The sequence below is a fragment of the Microcaecilia unicolor genome, chromosome 12 (genome assembly GCF_901765095.1).
Source record: "Microcaecilia unicolor chromosome 12, aMicUni1.1, whole genome shotgun sequence".
Taxonomy (NCBI): Eukaryota; Metazoa; Chordata; class Amphibia; order Gymnophiona; family Siphonopidae; genus Microcaecilia; species Microcaecilia unicolor.
Genome location: NC_044042.1, coordinates 67944716 through 67972447, shown reverse-complemented (window position 1 = coordinate 67972447; position 27732 = coordinate 67944716). Strand labels below are relative to the sequence as shown.

At 41.6% G+C, this 27732-nt stretch overlaps 1 protein-coding gene across 1 annotated transcript; it reads right to left on the bottom strand.

Moving 5' to 3' along the window:
• Window positions 1-1556: 1556 nt before the first annotated feature.
• PSMB3 (proteasome subunit beta 3) lies at window positions 1557-23646 on the bottom strand. Its single transcript, XM_030221192.1, has 6 exons — window positions 23435-23646; window positions 14386-14570; window positions 13267-13374; window positions 12444-12621; window positions 7357-7451; window positions 1557-1657 (listed from the first exon to the last, which is right to left on the bottom strand). Exons 1-6 carry the CDS (start codon window positions 23435-23437, stop codon window positions 1609-1611), a joined length of 618 nt encoding a protein of 205 aa, XP_030077052.1. The 5' UTR covers window positions 23438-23646; the 3' UTR covers window positions 1557-1608.
• Between the last annotated feature and the right edge of the window lie 4086 nt (window positions 23647-27732).

Here is a 27732-nt window from a genome sequence, read left to right as displayed (position 1 = left end):
GACCCAGAAGCATTTCTCTGCACCATCCATCGCCAGTCCCTGCTCTCCACTGTTGGCAGACCAACACATGCCAGACAAAACTGGCAAACACCTGCAGCATCCACAAACTGCAGCACTTCAGACATTCCCTGCTCAGGCCGAGAGAAGGGGTGAGGCCACAGCCCAACAAAGCAAGAAGGCAGCAGGACACTGCTGCTCAAGGTCCCACCCCTAGGGCATCCCAAGGCTGAAAGGCCCAACAGCGCGGCAAAGACTCTCCCCCATGCTGCTTTAAGTAGTTATTAGAAAACTTTCAATTTTTGCTGGGCAGACCCCACTGGCTCTCTAGGGAGGCTGTCTTGGTTTTTGTTTTGTTTGAACAGCGCACAGCTGCTGAGGCACCTCTAAAAAGGTGGGGAGGTGAGGGGGAGGGACCCAGCTTTAGCATCCTTGAGACACCCAACGGGCCTTAGTCTCATTCCGGCACAAATGCTCTGAGAGACAGGACAGAGGAAACACTGGGGAACACACTCCTTACACAAGGATCCACTAACAGCCTCTTTCTAAATAGTTGTGTTTTAGGTTTTTTTTGTTGAAGGACTGCACAGACTTACCACCTGCTGGAGCCTTGAGAACAGACTGGTGCTAGGGGCACTGCATACTAGCCCATTTCTAGGTAACTAGTCTCCACCTGCTGGTAAGTGTGCATAACCATTCGTCTGTACCAGTCTGGAGGAACACCATAGGTGGTGTACTTAGTAAATAATTCTGAATCATTTTCTGTGTGTGCTGTAGGGTGCTAGTTCAGCACCTGTGTTTGTCTGCTGCCGCTGTACCTCATACAACTACCGTTTTGGGTAAATAATGCTTATCTATTCCATAGTGGGCTCCAAGGGCTGAGGCTAGTTAGTCTTCCCCCACCCTCACCCCTGTCATCAGGGCCATGACCCACCTACAATCATACTGCCACCACAGCTAGTTGGCTTTTCAGGATATCCACAGTGACTGGGCACAAGGGATGAAGATATATGTACAGATCTCTCATATCATGAAAACCACAAGCAGTCCAGTTTTGGAGAGTTCAGACTGAATTATAAGAGCTGCTCTTTAAAATATAAAGTTTTGAAAAGGCAAGCAGCTGCTTTAGCAAACTTCAGGTGTGTTATTAGCCACTGCTGGATGAGGGTAATACAGGTACAGAATATTAGTTGTTTTACAAGCCAGTTGCTATCTTATGATCTTGCATACATAAAACTTTTATAAACTAGTAAAATGTTGGAGCCATGACCAATACCTGGTCTTGGATAGCCTGTAACTCACATAGGTTATTTTAATACATGTTCATTTTGCCTCAGGGCAAGGAAAAGCTGTATGTTCAATGTTTTAATCAGTGCAGGGGACAAGTTACTCATGTAACAGAGCCTCTGCTTTCTTTCCTCCCTAGTTTGGTACTCCTGACAGCCATACTATTTATTTTATCTGTAAAGAAAAAAAAAAGTTTGCAAGCAATGCAAAGCACTACCACAGAGCTAGGTACAAAACACATTTTCTATAAGATATCACAGTAACCAGCGTGATGATACAGGAAGGCTTTCACAATTTTATTTAGAAAACAACAATGCAAGAGAATTAATCCATGCGGGCTTTCAGCAGCTTGGTGGTAATTTTGTCCTTTTCACTGCAAGAGAAAATTTTTTTTTTTTTAATTAAACTGTTATATTAGAAATACCCACTCAAAGTACATGCGAGACCAGTGGTCTGCCATGTACCCCGTGTCTCTTTCAAAATCCCCCCCCCCCCCCCCAAAGGAAAAACCCTTGGCCTGTAGACATACTTGTACATGTTTAGAAAAACATCCAAACCTGAAGAGAGGACTAAAATAGGCACAGCTGACAAAAAAAGCTAAATTGTTCAAATTGAAGGACCTCCAAACCAACTCACAGCAATATAGCACTACTATATTTAATGGCCCATACTTTTTTTTTTATATATATTGGAAATAAAATTAGGTAAAGTGTGTGACTGATTATATGTATGGAGCAAATAAGAATAAAAAGCATGGGTGTGGGTATACAACCCATGAGCTTTTAGATATCACAGTAGTAAAGTCTATGCTTACAGTAGGTTTTTACTCTGTGGTGAGGCTATTTAGCCTCCTTTTTTTTCATTCTCCAAGGGCATTTGCTTGGAGCTTGCAAGCTCCTTGGAGAGATTTTGAAAAGGACACAAGAGTAGCTGACAGACCACTGGTCTCGCATACATTCTTTTGTAAGTGGATGGGGAGAATCAAGGTAGGTGGTTCTGTAGTCCTTTCAAATTCATATAATTCAGACTGTGTTTTGACTTGTGGAGAAGCTATCTAGTCCCCTTTTCCTCTACTGGTACTACAGTTTTGTACAAGTAAATATTTCCGAATGAAATTCACCTTGTACATACTGAAATAGTGCACACTTACCTACAAAGAAGGGTACTATGTGCAAGTTACTTTTATAGAGCTAAATATACATTTACCTGTGTTTAAAACTTTGACTTTGTGTATTTGTGTCTTTTCCTTGTGAGATATACTGTAGGCCGCAAGGCCTACTGTCAGTTTCTTCTCACCTGTGCCCTCTCTTTAGCCTTGGTCTACCTTTTTCCATGTTTAGAGGCCATTGAACGCCTTTTTAAATATACGTGGAGAGGCAGCCAATGCTACAGCATGCTGTTGCTCAGCTTTGTCTTCAGGCCCTGACCTACTAGTTAAACCAGTGCTCTAGATCTTACTCAGTAGCTACACAATCACTTGGTCATTTCTTTCCAGATCTCAACTGTTTTCCTCTAACAGCATCTGCTTTCAGTGGGCCTGATCCTGCCCAGTTATCACACCGGCCTCTAATTTTGTATGGCATGGTAGCTAAGCTAGCCACTGGTCTGATCCCATTTAAAAATCACAGAGAGGCGTATTTTCAAAGCACTTAGCCTTCCAAAGTTCCATAGGTTACTTGAATCTCTTCTTTTCTTCTAAAAGACCATCTACTACTTAACAGCCTCTAACCCTTTTTTCCCCTTAGTTTAGAAGAAAAATAAGTGACCACATAGGGAAATGTTTCAGACTCCAAAGCTCATATTATACTCTTAATTAGTGATGTTAATATATTGTACACTAGTAAAAAAAAAAAAAAGGCCCATTTCTGACACAAATGAAACAGGCGCTAGCAAGGTTTTCCTTGGAGTGTGTATGTTTGAGAGAGTGTATGTGAGTGACTGTGAGAGAGAGTGAATGTGCGAGTGTGTGTGTGAGAGAGAGCGAGAGAGACTGGGTGCGAGTGTGTCTGTGAGAGAGAGAGTGTGTGTGTGCGAGAATGAGTGTGAGAGAGAGTGTGTTTCACACAGATACAGTGTGTGCGAGAGACAGAGTGTGTGTGAGACAGACTCTGTGAGACTGAGTGTATGAGACCAAGAGAGTGTGTGAGTGACTGTGTGACACAGAGAGTGAATGTGAAACAGTGTGAGACGTGTGTGAGTGACTGTGTGACACAGAGAGTGAATGTGAAACAGTGTGAGACAGACTCTGTGAGACTGAGTGTATGAGACCAAGAGAGTGTGTGAGTGAATGTGAAACAGTGTGAGACGTGTGTGAGAGAGAAAGACTGACTGTGAGAGTGAGTGTGTGACAGATACCTCCCCTCCCTCCCTCCCTCCCTCTCTCTCTCTGGTGTCTGAGCGTTACTGTGCAGGACACTGAGCTCTGGCTGTGCTTCAAGGAACTGACCAATCCTATTTAATAGAATGCACCTCCAACATTCTGAAGCCGAGAAATCTCGTGTGGTTGGTCACTTCTGCTTGTGACGAACCCGGAAGTACATGTCAATTCAGGAGATGGATACAGAAAGCAGGAATGCCTCAGCCATGCAGTCAACTTCAGAATGTTGGAGGTGCGTTTTATTATATAGGATGTAAAATGTCAGTTCTCAGAGGTCAGTGTATTCTCACAACTGGGGTGATGTCATCCGACAGAGCCCAGTGTGGACAATGGCTTGCAAAATTGTAGCAGCATCCCACCATGCATGAGCTGGTGCCTTCCTCAGTATTAATTTTTTTCACAGAGCAGGAAGGACCATTTGTGTTCTTCTGTGGGTGTGTATTTTCTCTCTTGGTTGCAGTGTCTTCCCATACGGATATTTTCTCTCTCTTTTTCAATTTTCCTTAAAGTTGCCCTTTAATTTTTGTACTTTTTCAGCTCTTAAAGTTTCCTTTCATTTTCACAGGTTGCTTAGGCCCATTTAGGTCACAGCACCGACCTCAATTTGAACACTGCTCCTCTTTACTGTTTACAATTTAGTTTAATTTGGCCGCAATTCTTTTCTCTATGTCCCAGAAGATCCCCAGTGGCTTCAAAAGGTGTGCCCAATATAATTGGGCGATTTCCGTGACCGACCTGCAATCCTAGTACATCAGATGCCATGACGTTAACTTTTGTTTTCTGTTTAAAAATGAAGTTGAAGACACACAGGGCACAGCAGGTCCAACAGGCAAGACTTAGTACAATGGCATCAACAAGGTCTCCCCCTCTCGACATCAGGCACCGAGAGGAGACCCCAAAACTGCTCAGCATCGGACCCGACACAGACAGTATATACAGATTCCAAATTGGGACCACCACCAGTATCGTGTCTCGCATCAACTACCAGGGTATTCACCAAGTAATCTAGTGGTAGTTGCAGGGTACTTATGCAGACTGGGAATGTAGATGGCTGGTCAAGAGCACACTGCAGGACGAAGCAACAGAGTTAATGTGCCTAACTATTCAGGTGCTGGAATTACTATGGTTAAAAACTACCCTAAGTCCCACCTTCTCCTGGTTCAGTTGATTGGAGTATCCTGCTTGATACACTGCAGGCTCAGGCTTTTCTCCCACAAGTGAGAGCAGAGACCTTAACACTGACCTCACAGGTCTGGAAGCAACAACCAGGTCACAGCTTGGCAAATGTTGAGACTAATGGACCAACAGTGGATCCTAGCTTCCCTATGGTCTCAAGTGGCTGGAAATCTAACAGATTCCACCAGAATTGACCCATGCCCTTCTCAGACCCATCCAATTTGACTGTGGGACTACTGTTCCAATTTCCACCTCCTCAGACAGTGCCAATGACAGATGCATTCAACCTAGTGGGCTTCACACCTAAGGGACTTGGTCAGCTCAGCAAACAGATCTCCATAATCAACCTCCTTGAGCTGAGGGGCATTTAGAATGTTCTAAAGGCTTTCAGACGCTGGCTACAGAATCAGATTAATAATATTTTTTTACTTAAATGTTTATTCATTTTTCAACCATGTAACAATGAGAAAGAAACAAATGACTGCCATCAAACATGCTGTAGTCTAGTAGAAAGTCCTACCCCCCCCCCCCCCCCCCCCCCCCGCCAATACAGGTTCTTCAAATAGCAGAGAAAAGGGTACCAGCTCATAGTTGAGATCCAACCGGAACCAAATTATTCTTATTCTAACAGACAACCAAGTTGCATTGTTCTATGTGAACAAGCAGAGGGGTACAGGCTCCTTACCCTTGTGTCAGGAAGCAGTGGGGGTCCTCTAAAGCCACATGCCTACCAAGAAAGGACAACTGCCTAGTAGATAGACTGAGCAGGGTTTTGCAACTGCATAAGTGGTCTCAACACAAACTGCTTGAATACCTCCTGCACCCTCTCCTAGTCTGGTTTGAAAACCAACTGTTTAAGGATTCATGTAAGTGCAATTAGTGGTCAGCAGTGTGTAGCCCATCTCTCTACAGCCTCTAATTGTTCTCTTCATGAGAGGCCTGCTGTTGACAAGCCCCCTCTCAAACCGCCAACTGTGTCATGGGATCTCACCATTGTCCTCAGCCAGCTGATGAAAGTGCTTTTCGAGCCACTTGATTCCTGTCATCTGAAGTATTTGATCTGAAAAGTTGTGTTTTTGGGGGCAGACACTTCAGCCTCTAGTAGCTGATCCACCTTACACTAAATTTCACCACAATACAGTAGTAGTTTTCCACACACACCCCAAGTTCCATCCTAAGGTACTGTCAGAGTTCCATCTTAACCAGTCCATTGTTCTGCCAACACTTTCCAAAAACGCATGCCCATCTTGGTATGTGTACTGCATACCTCAGACTGCAAGTGAGCCTTAGCCTTCTATCTGGAGTGGACTAAAGCCCATAGACGGTCCACCCAGCTTTCTTTCTTTTGATCCAAACCTGATGAGGGTAGCTATTGGCAAATGCAAAATTTCTAATTGGCTCGCAGATCACATATCCTTTACTGATTCTAGAGGGTCATGGCAAGGTTGACGTCAGAATCATTGCTACGTCAGTAACCCATTCAAGTCAGCCTCCATAGAAGAGATTTGCAAAGCTGCGATGTAGCTGTCCATATATTCAAATCTCATTATTGCCTTGAGCAGGACATCTAACGTGTCTGACTGCTCAGGAAGGCAGTCCTGAAGAATTTGTTCGGTGCTTAGAATCCAACTCCACCCCGTAGGCCTAGGTTTCTTTAGTTGCAGGCTGCACCTTCACCAATTAGTATGTCACTAGTTTCAGGTTAATTGACATTTTGAGTCCTTATTGTCCTAGTGTTGTTTTTGATGAGCCTGGTAGCTAGGGATTACCAGCAGTGAGAAGACAACAGCTTGCTTGCCCGCCCTCGGAGAAAGCAAGGTTACTAACCTGTTGCAGATGTTCTCAGAGGACAGCAGGCCAAGTATACTCACATCCCCTTCGAGTTGTTTTCTTAAGCTTTTGTAAAATGACTGAGGAAGCCACGCTCATGTGTTGGCCAGAAAGGCACCAAGAATGTGTGGTGGGACACTGCTAGAAAGTTCTAACAATCTCGCTAATCAGCATCCCCACCACGTTCTGTTGGATGATGTCATCCCAGCTGTAAGATTACTTGGCCTGCTGTCCTTGGAGAACACCTGCTGCAGGTGAGTAACCATGCTGCTCGTCTTGCACATAGCCAAGTAGAGGCACTTGGGATCAATGGCCAGATCATGCACTTTCTAACTCAGCTAGGACTGGGTCTTAAGCACTGTGCAATGGTAACATGTAATGGGTGGATTTAGGACAGCATCCTGAGGCATGGTCACCAGCCAAAGGCTATCACTACACTGACTAAAGTAATGCAAGGGAGTGAAGGCTTGTGTAGCCATTTACTCCTGCAAAGAAGGATAAAAACTGCTAGATCAGCCGTCATGAAGGTTTCCAGACAGGGCTTTTTGCTAGTTCACTACAGCTAGTCTGCTATAAGAAGGTACCTTCAGAATGTCTTATTCTAGAAGTACATTCTTACAACCTCACATACACACAGACATTTGATATTCCTTAATGGATGTGGGCAACCAGATGACTGAAATACTTACATGACATGTACAATTACACCCATGCCAGACATGGCATCTCTATCCACTGCATTCAGCATTGCTTGCGAAATGGTCTCAAATAGGTCATCAGGATCCTGGAGACAAGGAACAGAATGTCATGTACCTCTTAGCAGTAAACTCCCAGTCCTGCGCACCCCACTCATAGTAGCATAGTAGATGACGGTAGAAAAAGACCTGTACCATCCATCTAGTCTGTCCAACAAGATGAATGCATAGCATACGGCAGGAGTACTCAAAAATGTCCTAGGGGTCCAAAGGCCAGGTGGGTTTTTCAGGATATCCCTAATGCCTATGCATATAGTACTAATCGAGTAAACTTTCCAAACTGAGCATACAATTTTATCAATTACATCTAATGCCAGTCAAAAAAAAACTACACAAATTGTTAACTTTACTATAACTTTTTTTTTTTTACTGAAATTTTTATACAAACCACTATCATATGGAAATACTTCCTGTTATTGCTACCTAGGTACAAATAAATCTATCTAAACCCATTATAAATCAATCATACAACCTTTCATACTTTATGGTTTAACTTTTTTATTGATGTCACATCCACAACATTTAAGCATCAATTACAATCACCAAAATGTTATCTCTAAAGTCAATAGGAAAACCTTTGTTAAAGTAACATCAAACTTTTACATAGTCTTTTCATCCCTCCCTTTTCCCCCCCCCACCCCCCCCCCCATCCACCCTCCCTATGATCTATCTAAAGGCATCAATGGAGTCTCCAGGTTCTCAATCATAGTTTGTTAAGGATGAGACTTCTTCCTCTTTGCGCGAGTTTAGCTATAAAGGGACTCCACGTCTTTAAAAAATGTGATTTCCACTTAAAGGAACCCCTGGCCTCTTGCGCCTCCCAAGTCATCAGTTGATGTACTTGATTGCGCCAGTGCCAAAATTCAGGTCTATCCGGAACAGTCCATTTTTGCAAAATACATTTACGTGCTAGTAAACAAAGCTTTCTACACAGCAGGACTTCCTCCGCCCTTAGCCCCCTGAAAGAGCCAGGACAGTCCAACAACAACTGTTGAGGTGTGCCCTGTACCATTCCTGACAGCATCAAGGAAAGAAAGGCCACCACCCGTTTCCAAAAACATCTTATAATACCACATTCCCATAAACCATGGTATAGTGTATTATCAGCTAGATTACATTTCATACAGGTTGGCGAACCAATTCCTCCCGCTCTAAACAATTGTACTTGTGAGAAATATGCCCTGTGGATGATTCGATATGCACATTCTCTGTATCCCGCCCCACTAATTATTTGCGGAATACCTTTAAGGTGTGCTATAATATCCCAGGAGGCGAGATCACATCCCACATCCAGTTCCCATCTCCGTCTGAGCTGTGTCAAATCCCTGGCTGGTGCCAAGGACCATATTTTCTTCTGGAGGCCCGAGATTGAAGGATCCTCCTCAGCGGCCTCCTCAAACAGTGTCTGAATCTTCTCCCCCAATTTATAATTCAGGGACACCCTGTCTAAGGATTGTAAATAGTGCTTCAATTGACAGTAGGCAAAAGTGTCTCCCCAGTCTAATGACTCATTAGGGATCAGCTGTTCCAGTGGTCTAATCACACCAGTCTGATCTACCACAACCCCCAAATTATGAAGTCCCCGTCTCACCCAATGTTGGAATACTGGATTCGCAATTCCAGGTAAAAAGTGCGGATTCCCCAGTATAGTTAGCAATTCTGTCATGTGGGTCTCCACCTAATAATTTCCCCAAAAATCTCTAGGCCCCCTGTAAAGATCCTAATAGTATCGAACCTCTCATTCTTTGTGGCAAAGAAGATCTATACAACCATTCATACTTTAATGGAGCACTTAACACTGCTATATTCACTTTCTAAGCAACTAAAGACACAGAAAACGCTATAACGTTCCTTCTCAAACAGATATCGTAAATAAGTTCACATGACCACAGCACTTATTCAGCAAAGCAATGCTTCTTATCTTTTAGTTAAAAGTCCAGTATTTGTAATTCACAAGTCTTATCTTCAAATAGTGTCAGCTTGTAAACTCCTTAAGTCCCCGCTGGCTGCTTGGCTGAGAACGCCAAAGGGAGAATCACACAGCGTCTTCACAGTACCTTCACTTACAATGCAAATAGAGATACTGATGTGTTAAAACATTCCTGAATTAGTTCTCAAAGCCACAGCACATATTATGCAAGGCAATGCTTCTTGAGTAGGTAGTCCAGCATTTGAAATCCACAAACTATCTTTAAGCAGTGTCGATTTATAAGCTCCTTAAATTCCCACTGGCCGCATGGCTGATAACTACGCCAGAAGGGGCAATTGCACAATGTCTTCTTTTTTTTTTTTTTTTCTGTGTGTTTAGTTGCTTAGAAAGTGAATATAGCAGTGTTAAGTGCTCCATTAAAGTATGAATGGTTGTATGATTGATTTATAATGGGTTTAGATAGATTTATTTGTACCTAGGTAGCAATAACAGGAAGCATTTCCATATGATAGTGGTTTGTATACAAATTTCAGTTAAAAAAAAAAAAGTTATAGTAATGCCTATGCATGAGAGAGATTTACATGCCTGTCATCTCCATTATATGCAAACCGCAGGCATATTCATTAGGGTATCTTGAAAACACACCTGGCCTGTACACCCTCTTCAAGTACCCCTGGCATATGATATGGTATGATGTGATGTTACATATGCATACTTGGTCTAGATTTGTCCCTGCCATTTTCAGGACACAGACCATAGAAGTCTGGCTAGCCCTAGTCTTGTCCCCAACTACTGGAGCTGCCACTGAAGCCCCACTTCAGCCCATCTAACCATGACTAGGGCACGGATTAGGTGTGCACAAGGACATAATCTGGTCTCCATCCCCAGTCAATTCTATTCTGTTTCCACCCCATCATATTGATAAATGTCCCAACAACCCCAGTCAACTCTTTTCCATCCCTATTGGTATTGTCCCTGCCCCTGTTTTCTTTACCATCTCTGTACCTAACCCACATGTAAAAGATTCAAGCAAAACATAAAATGCATCCTATACTTGTTAAAATTTAACACAGAATAGGCACAGCTTTGTTAAATATGCAATAAAAACATTTTTTAACATGGACTTTGAGAAAAAAACAATTTCAAAACTATGCAAAAATGATAGACCCTATACAGAGCCAGAGTTCAGTTTCATTTTACATCCCTTGATTGTTAATCCTGAAACTGAAAAGAACATTCTGATGATGTGCTGGTGACAGGAGTTCCAAGAAGGGAGCAGGCAACATATCAGTTTCAGCTACACATGGGACCTCTGTTGCCAGCAGGAATTAAGAATCTACCAGAGTTACTTGTCCGAGCTCGATATGTATATATCCACTTTGATCAAAGAAGCTGTTTCGTAGCTCTTGAATAAGTTAGATTTTCCTCCAAGTCTCATTTTGGACATGCAAAATAAAGTGCAGAAACAGGAAGCACAACCTATTGCCAGACCGGTGCCAAGAGGTTGATTGTGACCAGGTACTGTTCAGCAAGGCCACAGCTATCTATGAGGCTGGATATCAAGTCTTGCTAGTTTTAGTGGCTGTTGAGACTATAAGCTTGGTGGTAAAACACTGAGAAGAGAAAGCCAGGAAAGAGGGGGGGGGGGGGGGGGGGGGGGGGGAAGAGGGTGGGACTCAGAAGGTTTGAGGAGGGGGAGAAAATGTTTTGAAATGTTAAGAGCCAATTAGTTATATCTGTTGTATTAAGTTGGAGAGTCAGAAACATATACTGTGATTGTAAGGTTATGGTTAATAAAAACTTATAAATTTTAAAAAACAAAACAAAAGAAGAGCAAGCCAGGATGTTAGATTTTAAAGTATGGGATTTTGTTCAAGAAAGTCCAAATTGGGAGAGAACCAGTTTTTCCAGGATTTTAGAGAAGGGGCGATTGAGGCAATTGAGGAACCGAGAAGCGGTTTCTTAAGCAGTGGCCAGACAAGGGCATACTTTCCAGGGGGGGGGGGGGGGGGGGGGGGGGGGGGGGGAGAGGCCCTGGGTGAAGCTGCGCTTTAAGGTGGGAAGAAAAAGGAAAAGGAGGGAACAAGGCAGCTAACTAGATGGGCAGGCCAGGTATCAAGAGGTGAGGAGGGGTTGAGAGACTTGACGGTAAGGAGTACAGATTATTTATTACATTTGTATCCCACATTTTCCCACCTATTTGTAGGCTCAATGTGGCTTACATAGTACTGGAGAGGCCTTTGCAGGCTCTGGTGTGAACAAATACAGGGTGTTGTGATAAGATCAAGTTCATGTGGCACAGCCACATTAGGGAATCGGAGAACGGAAGAGTTGTGTTATGTCCATTACATGCTTTAGTTTGGTTGTGTTGCAGAGATCAGGCATTTAAGTTGGATCGGTAGGGTATGCCTTTTTAAACAGGTTGGTTTTTAGTGATTTCCGGAAGTTTAGGTGGTCATACGTCGTTTTCAAGGCTTTTGGTAATGCGTCCACAGTTGTGTGCTTATGTAGGAAAAACTAGACGCGTAAGTTGTTTTGTATTTAACTCCTTTGCAGCTTGGGTAGTGCAGATTTAGATAAGACCGTGTTGATTTGGATGTATTTCTAATTGGTAAGTCGATCAACTCTGTTATGTAACTCAGGGCTTCTCCATAGACGATTTTGTGAACCAGGGTACAGATTTTGAAGGCTTATCTGTGTCGAGGTGTGGGGGGGGGGGGGGGGGGGGCTGTAATGTGCTCCACAGTCACAGGTACCTGAAGACTCCCAGAAAAATGACTCTCAGAGTGGTGTGCTGTGTTTACTGAAACCTTTTTGGTGGAGGAGGGGTGCCAGATCTGCAGCTGGTCCAGTGGAGAAATTCAGAGCATGTATTCCCTGTGTGGGAATACATGCACATGATCTGAGAGCTTCAAAAAGATTTCCTGAGTTATAAAGAGTACTGCATGTGGGATCTGCCCTAGAAGAATGTTCATCAAGTGCGCCTGTGTGTCCCCTATTTGTCAAAGAAATCCTTTTCTTAACATGAAAAAAAAATGGAGCACCCAATAGGATTCTCCCCAAAATTCAAGTGTAGCCCTTCTCCACTCACCATATCTGGCTCCCAGAGGGACTCACACATGCCATACATTTGCTCCGAGCACGTTCCACTCACAACAAAGTCTTCTGTAACCATAGGACAGCCTATCAGATCCAACGAGCATATGAAAGGTTCATAAGTATGGGGATGGAGTCCAGCAATAACAGGTTCAATGTAATAAGGACCAAACCTGTGAAAAGCAGAAATGCAGTTTATATGGCAAGGCTTCCCAAACTAGTTCTGGGGACCCACACCCAGTTAGGTTCTCAAGATATCAGCAATGAATACATATAAGCAACTTTACATTCACTGCAGGTTCAGTATACAAATCTTATGTGGATGCCATGAGAATCTGTAGCAGAAGAAATTAATTGTAGCAATGCCAAGTCTCTGCAGAGGTCTAAATGAGAACTAAACTCACCTCCAAGAATGTGGAGGGTACAATGCTGAAAGTTCACATAAGGGGATAGGATTTGAGATACCGCCTTTCTGTGGTTACAATCAACACAGTTTACATCTATACTATACTTATTTTGTAGCTGGGGCAATGAAAGATTAAGTAACTGTGGAAATCAAACCTGAGGTTAATACCCTTGCATCCCCCCCCCCCCCAAATGTTGCAGGGGCTAATGCTGATTCTCTCCCACTGCCAATATGATTTCTTTACCCAGTGGGCCCACCTAAGAGAAGTCAGGCTAGCTCTGCCCAAACAGCAGACACTTTCTTATGCCCTCTACCAGTCACCTGTCTGCTAGAGGTGACCAGTGTCCCCATCTACCAGTTTTTATTGTCATCCATCATTCATGTTCTATATAATGCAGCATGCGAAACCTACCGTCTCTCATACAACAGGTTGGACACCATACTCATGAAAGTCTGGGGTTTGATCTGCCGACCTTCCCTCAATTCATAAAGATTCAATCGAAACTTCAGCCTCTGGGCACTAAAAGTCACAGAGAACAGTTTTGGTTTGTTTATACACACACACATATATAAACTGGAAGAATCTGATAAGCCACTGCTTCACTCAGGCTAATCTAAATATTTATTTGAATGTCACAATAACTCTAGTATCTGTTCTACATTTTACTTCTCTTTCCATGACCCATCAAGCCTGTTCCTCCACTTGGCCTCTGTGTGCTTATTCCTAGAGAACTTTAAACATAACTTCAGCAATAGCTGCTGCTCAAGAACAGTAATCAGCAAAAGTTAGTGCAGTGTTAACACACTTTCCTGTGCAGACTGATTCTTCTAGATGTACTGCAGTCCAATAGCTGGATGGGCTAAGGGAAGTACTGAGCAGAAAAGGGCTCAGTGTACATAGAAGAATTTGGATTTAGCTCACACCTTTTATGTAGTTGTAGAACTAGCAATAGTAACTCAGGGCAAGTTGCATTCAGGTACAGCAAGCATTTCCTTGTCCCCAGTTGGCTTACAAGCTAAGTTTGTACCTGAGCCATTGGAGGGTTAAGTAACTTGCCCAAGACCACAAGAAAATATTAGTGAGATTTGAACCTGGCTTCCCTGGTTCTTGGCCCACTGCTCTGGAATATGTATGAAATCTGGTTAAAATTTAAAAAAAAGATGATACACAGTGGGGAGAAGCTGGAGTTTATATATGAGAATTTATGTGCATATCCCCCAAAGTGATTGAGAACCAGGGAGGAAAACAACCAGTTCATGCCTGCCATCCATGTTCCCAGGCATTGTTCCTCAATAACCCAACCATGCTAAGAAAGGCAATACTTCTGGCCCTGCTGTACTCTCTCATACACTTATGCATTCGGTTGTCTTTTTTGACAAGATTCTGAAAAAAAAAATTGATTACTTTCACTTGGTCTCCTCTTCCTTCTCCCACAACTGAACAGAATAGAAGGCAGTAGCATATAGTAGTCTTCATGGTAAACTGAATATCAATATATATATATATACGTAAAGCTAGAAGTGCACTTACACTGTCTGAACATCTGTAGCCAGCCCTGCCAGGCCGATAAATAACCGCTCTCCCATGGGGAAAATCTTCTGGAAATCTGTGGTCACCATCTGAGCCTGGACTCCTAAACGTCGGTCTGCAGCAATGGCAACACAATTTTTGCCCCTCATGGCCATTACAGCCCCGCCATTATAGGACATAATAGACTGGAAACACACACCAAGTACAGGTCAATAAAGGCACTTCATTTAATAAAAACACACATTTTGGAGCAGCTATACATTCCACACCCCCCCCCCCCCCCCATATCAGCTGCTGCCACCGCCTCCTCTAACAGCTTTCTTTGGCAATTGGAATTGTGCGGTGCAGGAGTGGTCTTGCGAGACTATGAGACCCCATGCAATTCCAACTGCAAATGGAAGCTAGTATTGGAGGAAGCAGCAGCAGATAAAGGCTTCTTGCAACATCTGCCATTTGGTGATGGGAGGAGAAAAGAAGGGTCATCATTGTGCCTGGAGGAAGGACAGATGAATGCCTCTGGAAGGAAGCAAGGTCCATGATGACAAACGCCATGAAAGGTGAAATTTTCAAGATTAGGTGGCTGTGGTTTCAACAGAATGTATAGACAACCAGGAAAGTTTTCCATACTTAAAATCATGCTTCTAATCTTGGGTCAGAAACCTCCTGCAGCAGAAAATGTTTATCTGAATTTAGTGAACCTATCACTATCTTTCAAAATGGTGAATGAGATAACATGACTTTTTTTTTTAATCCATCTTCTAGAGAGTCTACATGGGATTGATTCAGTGAGAAGAAACAAACGCCACAATTCAGTCTAAAACTATTAAAAAGCAGAAGTGCAATTTCCCTCTCCCACCAATACCACTATTGGCAGGAATTGTTTCCTTCCAGCCACTAAGGAGGCTCATTTTCAGATCACATGTATGTATTGGATAAGAGGTTTGCAAGCTGCATCTGGCAAATGTATTGATGAGACCAGAGCATAAGAAAATAAGTTAAGCCATCTTGGACACACCAAGCTTTATCAAACCTAGTATCCTGTCCTAAACAGTAGCCAGTATGGATCAAAATAATCAGAAGATTCCTTAAAAAAAAAAAAAAAAAGTGTATGTTTCTTATAGCTCATTTCCTGGGATAAACAATGGCTGGTAACAATTTTTTATGAACTTTCTGCAGCTTTATAAACTTCAATCATATCCTTCTGTCTCTTTTTCAAAACTGAGCCCTAATCTGTTAAAACTTAGTTTATCCAATAATGTAATTCACAATCACAAACTACAAATAAATCAGATAAATTAAAACAAATTCATAAAATCAATAAAGTCTTCAACTGCTTCCTAAACATGCTCAAATTTGATTCTAACAAAAAAGCTGATGGCAATTTATTGCAAAGGTATGGATCCTGATATATATGACCAACACTACATATACTGTAAATGTATTACAGACAGTGACAGCAAAATCAAAATAACCTTGCTGTCAAGCAGAGACATAATCCAATAAAAGGGCCATAACAAACAGGCACAAATCTGTGCAATACTTTAAAACTGTTGGAATGTAATTGTATTTTACATGCATTGCCTGTCACCTATTATTTCTCTGTGATAACTCTGTGACCTCTGATGTGAATTACTTAGAGAGGTCACACTGCTATGCAACTTCCTGTGGGGATTAGACACAGCAGATGGAGCACATGGAGCTCATGATCTCTCCTAACCTGAGAGAATCTATGGTGGTGTGAGCATCCATTACCATCTAAGCACATGGAAGGAGCTGATAATACAAATGTATAGTAATATGTATATATAAGTCTGTCTGATTATAATCTAACTACAAACTGTGAGTAAACAGATGTTTTGTTACTTCAACTTTAAAGTGACTCAGCAGTGAATTATTCAGGGGTGAATGAGAGAGAGATGAAGAAAGAAATTAACATTTCTAAAGCTGAAGCTGTGTGTACTAAAATCTGCTAATTATTTACTACAAATAATCCAACAAAAGGGTTATGGGCCCAGGGTCCAGGAATTGAAAAAGAAGAGAAATATTACCAGGCAGAAAAAAAGGCCACATTTTTCTCTTAAGTTTTAAAGGAAAGATTCAGTCTGTCTCTCTCTCCCCCCACACAGCAGACAGAAGGCTAAGAAAATGGCTGAGGGAAGAAATTCACCATTTTTCTATTCTCTCAAGGTGCCTAGATTAACTGAGTTTAATTATCGGCAGTGGGAATTAAGATTCATATGTCTCCTTCGAGCAAAAAGATTAAATATATGCTTAGACCAAGACAGAATAGCTGAAAATATGGCTGAATGGGACAATGCAAACTATTATGTGAAGTGCATGCTTTTGGAAGCTCTCTCAGAGAAACAAGCCATATTAGTGGAGGGAAAAGATACACCAAAGGACATTTTATATAAACTGAGAACTATGTATGCAACTACATATGCAAAGCAGCAACCAATTTGGTTAGCAGAGTTGAATGAAACCAAATTAAGGGATAAAAGTAAATGTAATGATCACATTATGCATCTTATGTCTTCATTTCAAAAGCTAGAACTTTCTGGAATTCCCATGTGTGATGCATTGAAAAGAGCATTTCTTTTTACCTCACTATCAAAGAAGTTTGATGTTTTTAGGTCTGTAAATGAGGCCATTGAAGGGCAATCTTTTGAACAGGCAACATCAAAACTAAGGCAGGAATGCATAATAAATGATTCTGAGGAGATGTGTTCTCAAAGCAAGTCAGAGAGAAATGAAACAAATTTCTTGGCAAAGAACAGAGGAAGGCGGAGCTATGGGAAAACTCCACCCAAGGGCAAGCTGATTTGCTACTCATGTGGAAAGGAGGGACATGTATCTAAATGGTGTAAGGAAACACAAAACACTCCCTCTAGCTCACCTAAGCCAATGGAACTAAAGAATTTTCAAACCAGGAAATGTATGAAGGACAAAGATAAACACAAGGGCTTTCTAATGGCAGAAAAATCTTTGACTATGGTAAATAATAATTCAAATGAAAGTACTTGGATTTTGGATTCAGGGAGCACATGCCATTTAACCAATTGTAAGGATTTCTTTCAGGAAAGGTGTCCAGAGGAAGGTATTCTTAAAACTGCAAACGCAGGGACTGCTAAGATCCAAGCAAAAGGTATTGGATTCTTAAAATGCAAAGTGTCTAATGAAGTTAAAGAAATTCCTGTAAGTGATGTCTTGTATATTCCCCAAGCAGTTTGCAATATGCTTAGTGTATCTACATTAGATAAGAAGGGATTTGTGATTCATTTTGAAAACAGTAAGTGCACAATCTCTAAAAATGATGAAGTGTATGCTGAAGCTTTTATGCATAATGATGTTTATAAGCTGAACATTTCAGGTGAAGCCTCACATATGGCGCAAGTAAGGAAGAATGATGGTAAATGTAGTCTGGAAATCTGGCACCGCCGCCTGGGACATCGTGATTTTAAGGTGATCCAGGATCTTTACAGTAAGCAACTAGCCACCGGCATTCAGATAAGTGCAGATGCTGGTAAAATGGAGAAATGCATAGACTGTGTTACTCAAAAAGGTGTGAGACCCTCATTTCCTGCATACACAGGAAATAGGAGTAATAAAGTACTGGACTTAATATACAGTGACTTATGTGGACCGTTTAATATCCCATCATTGGGAAATAACAGATTTGTGCTAATATTCTTGGATGATTTCTCTAGATACTGTGTGGCCTATTTGCTGAAAGAAAAAAGTCAAGTCACAGACATGCTGAAGAAATACGTAGCCATGGTGAGCAATAAATTTGAAAGAAAACCAAAGGTTCTTCAGACCGACAATGGTGGTGAGTTCACTTCACACAGCATGCGCACATTTCTAGAACAAGAAGGCATTCAGCATATCACAACAGTAGCATATACACCAGAGCAAAATTCTGTTGCAGAGAGAAAATTTAGGTCACTTGTGGAAATGACCAGATGTATGCTGTCAGATAGCAATCTCCCTAAAAGACTATGGGGGGAAGCCATTCTCACAGCAGTGTACCTACAAAACAGAATGCCAACTAAAGGCGCTGAGCGCACACCACATGAGACATGGCATGGTAGGAAGCCAAACCTGTCACACATAAGAACATTTGGAAGTACAGCATATGCTCATGTACCAAAGCAAAGAAGGCATAAGCTGGATTCCACAACAGAAAGGGGCATTTTAGTTGGCTATGCTCCAGGACACAAAGGATATAGAATTTTGAATCTGAAAACTGGCATTGTTGGCATAAGACATGTTACATGTTTTGATGAAAACAAAAGGGTTGATAAAGGCTGGATTATCCCAGATGAGCCTTATCATCCAGAATATGAAACTAGAACCATAATAGACATGCCAGTGTATATAAATGCCATACCAAGGCAGATGTCTGAAAGCAACTCACCTGTATCTAACGAGGAACAGGCAGAGGAAGCAGACATAGAAAGAATCATTGAAGAAGACAGTACAGTTGGAGAAGGGGAATCAATTGGAGAAGGACTCTCAGATTTAGAGGATGCGGAAAGGTCAGACCAACCTGTTGTCAGACGCTCATCCAGGGAAAACAAAGGTGTTCCACCCCCAAGACTGTCTTACCTAACAAAGTCAGCAGAAGCTCAAGAGCCCTTAACATGGGATGAGATTGAGAAAATGCCAGCAGAAGAAGCTGCTGAATGGCATAAAGCTGCACAAGAAGAAATTGATGCATTGGATAAAAATAATACTTGGATTCTTACAAAATTACCTCCTGGCAAGAAAGCTATAGGATGCAAATGGGTATTCAAGTTAAAAAGGAATGCACAAGGAAAAGTGGAAAGGTATAAAGCCAGATTAGTGGCAAAGGGATATCTTCAAAATTATGGAGAAGATTTTGATGAAGTGTTTGCACCTGTAGTGAAACACACGACAATAAGAACACTTCTGAGCATTGCAGTCTCAAAAGGCATGCAAGTCAAACACATTGATGTGAAAACAGCGTTTCTTCATGGAGAAATAACTGAAGACTTGTACATGGAACAACCAACAGGTTTCATAAATACAAAACAAAGACAGCTAGTGTGTAAATTAAACAAAGGTCTTTATGGATTAAAGCAAAGTGCAGAATGTTGGGATGATAAATTGCATGAAATATTGACAAATTTAGGATTTAAGCAAGGTGAAGCAGATAAATGTTTGTACACTAGGTGCACAAATGGACAATATGCATACATTTTAGCTTTTGTTGATGATCTGCTCATTGCAAGCAAAAGTGAGCAAGAGTACAAGGACATTGTAAAATATTTAAACCAGAATGTTGAGATAAAAGAACTTGGTAATGTGTCATACTATCTTGGTATAGAAATTGAGAAACAAAATGATGGTTCTTATCTTCTAAGCCAGAAGCAGAAAATAAATGAGCTTATTGAAAGTTTAGGTATGCAAGATGCCCAAGTTGTAAGCACTCCCATGATCACTGATTTTCTGAAGGATGAAACAGTAAGAGAACCTTTACCAGATAACATCCAATATAGATCAGCCATAGGTAAGCTTTTATATCTAGCTACCACATACAGGGCTGATATAGCAAATGCAGTAGGAATTTTGAGCAGAAGGGTCAGCTCACCTACCAAATCAGATTGGACTGCAGTTAAAAGGATGGTAAGGTATTTAAAGGGTACCATTGATTGTAAATTAAAGATTTCAGCCAATAGTAATCCAAAACTAATATGTTACTGTGATTCAGATTGGGCAGGGGATCATTCTGATTATAAATCCACAAGTGGATATGTGTTTATGTATGGAAATGTACAAATTTCATGGGCCAGTCATAAACAAAGTATTGTGAGTTTGTCTTCTACAGAAGCTGAATACGTGGCCGTATCGGAAGCGTGCAGAGAACTGATGTGGATTGAAAAACTTTTGCTGGATTTTGGAATAGCTGAAAAGAGACCAATCCAGATAATGGAAGATAATCAGAGCTGCATCCGACTGTCACAGAATGACAAGGTTCAGTCACGCACCAAGCACATCGCAACGAAATACCACAACGTGCGAGAGTTGGCGAAAGAAGGGGTCATCAGTCTACACTATTGTCACACCAGTGAGATGACAGCTGACATCATGACCAAACCGTTACCCAGAGAACATTTTGTGAATCTGCGTATAAAGCTTGGACTTTGTATGAATAAATAATTGCATGACAGTTATGCATGAGAAGGGGTTTGTTGGAATGTAATTGTATTTTACATGCATTGCCTGTCACCTATTATTTCTCTGTGATTACTCTGTGACCTCTGATGTGAATTACTTAGAGAGGTCACACTGCTATGCAACTTCCTGTGGGGATTAGACACAGCAGATGGAGCACATGGAGCTCATGATCTCTCCTAACCTGAGAGAATCTATGGTGGTGTGAGCATCCATTACCATCTAAGCACATGGAAGGAGCTGATAATACAAATGTATAGTAATATGTATATATAAGTCTGTCTGATTATAATCTAACTACAAACTGTGAGTAAACAGATGTTTTGTTACTTCAACTTTAAAGTGACTCAGCAGTGAATTATTCAGGGGTGAATGAGAGAGAGATGAAGAAAGAAATTAACATTTCTAAAGCTGAAGCTGTGTGTACTAAAATCTGCTAATTATTTACTACAAATAATCCAACAAAAACAACTTACTAAAAGCTTTAACCAATGTAATTCTATTAGCAAAAGAATTACATTGTCTCTCCTACTTGCTCCTATCAAAATTTTAACTGTAATATTTTGTACAATTTGTAGGTGACCCAACTGGTACTTCATAAGCCCCCGCAACACAAAAAATTACAACAGTCTCCTTTTGGCAAAGCTAGAAAATAAGAAATAGATCTTAAGCTTTGTGCTGGAAAGTAAATGCATAACCATCAAAGTAAGCAAGGACTCCAAGAGACCCCATCACTGCTGAAACTTGAGCGTGAAAACAATGTGGACTGATCAAATACAAAGCCTAAACAATGCACAGATTTCAAAACTATGATTCCCACCAGATAAAACAACAGGAAGCAACAACTGCCTCTTCCCACAGGATGGCTGCTGTGCGCATGCTCAGAGCAGTGCTAGTATACGACTTTCATATACGCATGGAAGCTACGTGTATAAACACTGGTGTAGCTTTTTTTTTTTCTCAAAATTGCTGCTGGATGTGCTCAGCAGTATGCTTCCAGGTCTGGAGCAGCGGCTGATGGGCGGACTGTTGGGGCTCGCGTTTTCCCTGCCTCCCCACCAACAGGAGAGCAGCAGATAGGCGATATTGTTAAACCAGACAATGTGAAAATTCTCTGGTAGTCCTTTGGCAGGAACAAAGCCAAGTAAAGGTGTTTGCTTGCTAAACCGGCTAGAACCAGTGTAAAAACCAGGCTCCTGGGTCATTAAGTTTTGTGCATCCAGCAGTTAGTCTGTGTGCCATTAAGGGAGCCTTGTTCAGGATTTACCAAGAGAACACCTTTACTTGGATTTGTGCCTGCCAGAGAGCTAGCAGATAATTTTCACATTGTCTGGTTTAACAATATCACCTATCTGCTGAATTTTATCTCCATCTATCTTTAAAAAATACCCCCCCAAAAATTCCCCTCTTTTCACTTGCAGGGGTGCTAACCTCTAACTTACTATATTTATTTGTCTTCAACCTAACCTTATAGTCCCACCTCACCCACAGGTTAACTCTCTCTATATAGTAACATCCAGAGACAAATATCTTTTTGCCAATTTGTGTCTTCAATAAAAAATATTAAACTATAAAAACAACACAATAATTAAAAATGTAATTATTCACTGGCTTGGTTCTTCAATTACAGTGAGTCCCTGGGCTTAATGTGTGTGTGTTCCTGTGGTAGTCTGCCAACTTGTGTCTTCAATAAAAAATATTCAACTATAAATACAATAATAATTAAAAATGTAATTATTGAACTTTAAATACAATCTTAATACTCATTTGTTAAATGATAAAATATATATCCTTAAAAAGCTGATGGTGTGTCACAAGATGAAAAAGATTAAAAAACACTGGTCTATTTCATTTTCTCAGGCCTCTCTCATTAGGGACTTTGAGGCATATTTTCAAAGCACTTAGCCTTCCAAAGTTCTATAGGTTTCTATGGAACTTTGGAAGGCTAAGTGCTTTGAAAATATTTTGTCAAATACCTTCAAAAATCTAAATATACTATATTAAGTTGTCACACCTCAATCCAGGTCAAAATCAATAAATTTATAAGGCAAGCAGGCCAAGCCCTATCACTGACGCACCAAAATAAGTACCTGAATATACTATGTAAACCGCTTTGAATGTTGTTACAATAACCACAGAAAGGCGGTATATCAAGTCCCATTTCCCTTTTTTCTGCACACTGCCCTGCTTTTCAACCCTTACTGGATTATGCAAATAAAGCCCCACAACGGAGTCCCTCACATGGTTTCCATCCCCTCAGTCTTTTCATTACTGAACCCCATTGCTGACTCATTGCCATGCTCCCTAATTTTGTATTTTGTTCTATCTTTATTGGAATACTTGCTACAACACAAAATACAATAATTGGTTTTTTTTTAATTTAGGAACAATTTCATTTGTTTAAAGTGACACGCAGTTATATTTATCATCAATCTGAACTACAAATTCATTGGACTAACCCTGTCAGGTTAATCTGGCTGCAGTTGGCAACACACACACACATTCATTCACTCTGAAAAGCATTTGTGAATTGAAAGTTGGTGGGGTGTTAACAGGGACGGTGTAAAAGCCGGATACAGCGGGATCCTCAGGTAGTACTTAGATCCGGAGGATCCCGAGGATCCCGCAGATCTGGCTTTTACACCGTCCCGGTGTTAACAGCTCGCTGACTTTTACCTAGATCCTATATATCAAGGGCCTAGATTAAATCTTCAAGCGTGACCGACAGAACACGCCAAAAGTAGAGGAATGGGAGTGATCAACTTTAACAGGGAAAGGGTGAAGGGAGCAGAAACAAGAGCACCCTCTTCCCCATCTTCTCCTGAACCCTGCACTTCCCCTCCCAGCTCACCATGTTGAATCCTGATTTTACACCCTCTCAACGTCTCTCTCTCAGAAGAAACAAAATGAAACCGCTCGAAAAGATTCTGAACACGCCTCCACCTCTTCCGCCGCCTCTTCTTCTCCGAGCTCTGATTACAGAACAAGTAAAGATCAGACTTCCGTCACTACTACGAACCCCTCTAGCTGCCAATCATAGAGCATCATATTTAAAACTATACCGGAAGAGCGTTCCCATAAAAAATGAAAAGTCACAGTAGCCGCTGTAGGTGCATGATGGGATTGTGGAGGCCTCAGAGAGAGTTCATGGTTTCAGCCAAGAAGGTTGAAGAAAATAGGAGACAGACGGGGTGTTCCTATCTAGTTCATTATACGGGTTTGAAGCCAGTAGGCGGAGCCTGCCGCTGTTTTAGTTCACCCTTGGGCCTTAACAATAACAAACGCTATTGAACACAATAGCAAAAGTTTATTAGAAATAATGGACTGCTTATACGTGGTCCATCTGTACAAAGTCTAACCATGAGCCAGTTGGATAGGCAGTGCTTTAAAAGGTGGAGGACAAAATATATTTTTTCTTTTTTTACTTATTTGATAGCTTTTATATAGATACAAATATTGTGAAATAAAATTTGAATATCACTAAAACAGCGTAAAAAATTATTGTAGCTTGTAGAAACAGCAGTTATAAACTCTGTATTTTGTGCTGATTTTACTACACTGTTCTATACAAATTCAGGTGGCCAAATTTCAGTGAGGATATCCTATTTCCTGATTGGTTCATCTTAAATGTTGTTTTTAATATATTTATAAATGATTTAGAGATGGGAGTAACTAGCGAGGTAATTAAATTTGCTGATGACACAAAGTTATTCAAAGTCATTAAATCACGACAGGATTGTGAAAAATTACAAGAGGACCTTACGAGACTGGGCGGCTAAATGGCAGATGATGTTTAATGTGAGCAAGTGCAAGGTGATGCATGTGGGGAAAAAAGAACCCGAATTATTGCTACGTCATGCAAGGTTCCACGTTAGGAGTTACGGACCAAGAAAGGGATCTGGGTGTCGTCATTGATAACACACTGAAACCTTCTGCTCAGTGTGCTGCTGCGGCTAAGAAAGCGAATAGAATGTTGGGTATTATTAGGAAAGGTATGGAAAACAGGTGTGAGGATGTTATAATGCTGTTGTATCGCTCCATGGTGCGACCGCACCTTGAGTATTGTGTTCAATTCTGGTCGCCGCATCTCAAGAAAGATATAGTAGAATTGGAAAAGGTGCAGCGAAGGGCGACTAAAATGATAGCGGGGATGGGACGACTTCCCTATGAAGAAAGACTAAGGAGGCTAGGGCTATACAGCTTGGAGAAGAGATGGCTGAGGGGAGACATGATAGAGGTATATAAAATAATGAGTGGAGTGGAACAGGTGGATGTGAAGCTTCTGTTCACGCTTTCCAAAAATACTAGGACTAGGGGGCATGCGATGAAACTACAGTGTAGTAAATTTAAAACAAATCGGAGAAAATTTTTCTTCACCCAACGTGTAATTAAACTCTGGAATTCGTTGCTGGAGAAAGTGGTGAAGGCGGTTAGCTTAGCAGAGTTTAAAAAGGGGTTGGACGGTTTCCTAAAGGACAAGTCCATAAACCGCTACTAAACGGACTTGGAAAAATCCAAAATTCCAGGAATAACATGTATAGAATGTTTGTACGTTTGGGAAGCTTGCCAGGTGCCCTTGGCCTGGATTGGCCGCTGTCGTGGACAGGATGCTGGGCTCGATGGACCCTTGGTCTTTTCCCAGTATGGCATTACTTATGTACTTATGTTTGTAATCTGCATTGGGAAGCCTTGTGTTATAAAGATGGAATAGACTGCAATTAAATGGAAGTACAATTAAACTCCTTTCATCAGGGCACATGGAATTACATCTTCACCTCATCTGTTATGTTGAACTTTACATTTTGGATACACAAATGGATTCTGTTTTTAGGCATGTTTCAGGGACAAGTGGTTTTGTAAGTCAAAATAAAAATACATATTTTGTTTCATTCAGAGCTCTTTTGTTTAACCATAACTAACGGGCTTATTTTCAAAAGTGATCGCCGGCCATCTTCCGATATAAATCGGGAGGTGGCTGGCGATCTCTCAAAAGCGGCGAAATCGGTATAATCGAAAGCTGCTTTTTTTACACCATCGCCACTTTCCTGTTGCCGAGCCAGCAAAAGTTCAAGGGGGCGTGTTGGCGGCATAGCAAAGGCGGGACATGGGCGGGCATGGGCGTGGCTACCAGATGGCCGGCTTCAGTGCATAATGGAAAAAACAAAAGTGGCGTTAATCAGTATTTCACCGGTTTTACTTGGTCCTTTTATTTTCACGACCAAGCCTCAAAAAGGTGCCCCAACTCATCAGATGACCACCGGAGGGAATGGGGGATGACCTCCCCATACTCCCCCAGTGGTCACCAACCCCCTCCCACACTAAAAACATAAAAAACTTTATTTGCCAGCCTGTATGCCAGCCTCAAATGTCATACCCAGCTCCCTGACAGCAGTATGCAGGTCCCTGGAACAGTTTTTGTTGGTTGCAGTGGACTTCAGGCAGGCGGACCCAGGCCCATCCCACCTACCTGTTACACTTGTGGTGGTAAGTGTTGAGCCCTCCAAACCCCCTCCCCCAAACCCACTGTACCAATATATAGGTGCCCCCCTTCACCCATAAGGGCTATGGTAGTGGTGTAGAGTTGTGGGGAGTGGGTTTTGGGGGGATTTGGGGGGCTCAGCACCCAAGGTAAGGGAGCTATGCACCTGGGAGCTATTTGTATATATATTTTTTATTTTTAGAAGTGCCCCCTAGGGTGCCCAGTTGGTGTCCTGGCATATCAGGGGGACCAGTGCACTACAAATGCTGGCTCCTCCCACGAGCAAATGCCTTGGATTTAGCTGGGGTTGAGATGGCCGCTTTTAGTTTCCATTATCGCTGAAAAACAAAACCGGCCATCACAAACCCAGCATACTCTGGCATTTGGCCAGGCCAAACCGTGTTATCGAAAGAAAAGATGGCCGGCCATCTTTTTCGATAATACGGTTCCAGCCAGCTGTTTGTGGCACCGCCAAAATAGATCGCCGGCAATCTATTTCGCCAGCGCCGTTTGATTATTCCCCTCTACTACTACTTATCATTTCTATAGCGCTACAAGGCATATGCAGCGCTGTACATCATACACAAAAGACAGTCCCTGCTCAAAGAGCTTACAATCTAGATAAGACCCCTCTAAATGGACTATAAGCCCCTAAAGCAGTCCATTGGTTTTCTTATATTTTGTTCTTGTGATGACTTATACTGCGTCAGAACTGAAAATGTGTCTCTCTTCTATTTGGTCAATAATAAAAGGACCATCCACCCTAAAAGGTTGTTTTCTGTCTGTACATGAAGAATTGTGATAGTGAATAAATAAGTGTATGTTTGTGTCCCTAGTCATGCATCCAAAGGTTATCCTTTCAAGAAAGCCAGTTAATCGTTTAATTTCTTAGTAGAACATTACCACAGAGGTATGGTATGGTCGCATTTTCAATATGGTAATACTAGGGCCCAGCTAAGGAACAGGTTATTTAGTTAGCGTTCACTGGACCAAACTTGCTTTCATTGTGCCATCACCATTCAGCTGAATAGGCAGTGTCTTAAAAGGTGGAGGATAAAGGATTTTTAAAAACATTTATATTACACATTATCCCAAGCAAACTTGGGTTCAATGTGGCTTACATTTGAAAATACAGTGAGACAGAATAATAGAATTCAGTTATATCACAACAGCGAGTAGAATCTTTTTTGAGCGGTTTCATTTTGTTTCTTCTGAGAAACATTGAGGGTGTAAAATCAGGATTCAACATGGTGAGCTGGAGGGGAGGTGCAGGGTTCATGAGAAGATGGGGAAGAGGGTGCTCTTGTTTCTGCACCCTTCACCCTTACCCTGTTAAAGTTGATCACCCCCATTCCTCTACTTTTGGCGTGTTCTGTCGGCCACACTTAAAGATTTAATCTAGGCCCTTGATATATAGGATCTAGGTAAAAGTAAGCGAGCTGTTAACACCTCCTCCTCCCGCAAACTTTCAATTCATAAATGCTTTTTAGAGTGAATGAATGTGTGTGTTGCCAACATTTAACAAAGTTGAGATTAGCATATATACCTAACTGGGCATTTAAAAGTATGTCCTTTAATGATGCCTCATGTTCAGAAATCATACCCATAAGTATAGACAGTTATTAAAATATTATCACATACATACACCAGAACAGGCATCCATGCACACA

Coding starts and splice junctions, on each gene's coding strand:
- PSMB3 (XM_030221192.1), bottom strand. Junction 13,375..14,385: donor GCTACAGATGTTCAGACAGT/GTAAGTGCACTT, acceptor TGTGACTTTTAG/TGCCCAGAGGCTGAAGTTTC. Junction 12,622..13,266: donor AACCTGTTGTATGAGAGACG/GTAGGTTTCGCA, acceptor TGCTTTTCACAG/GTTTGGTCCTTATTACATTG.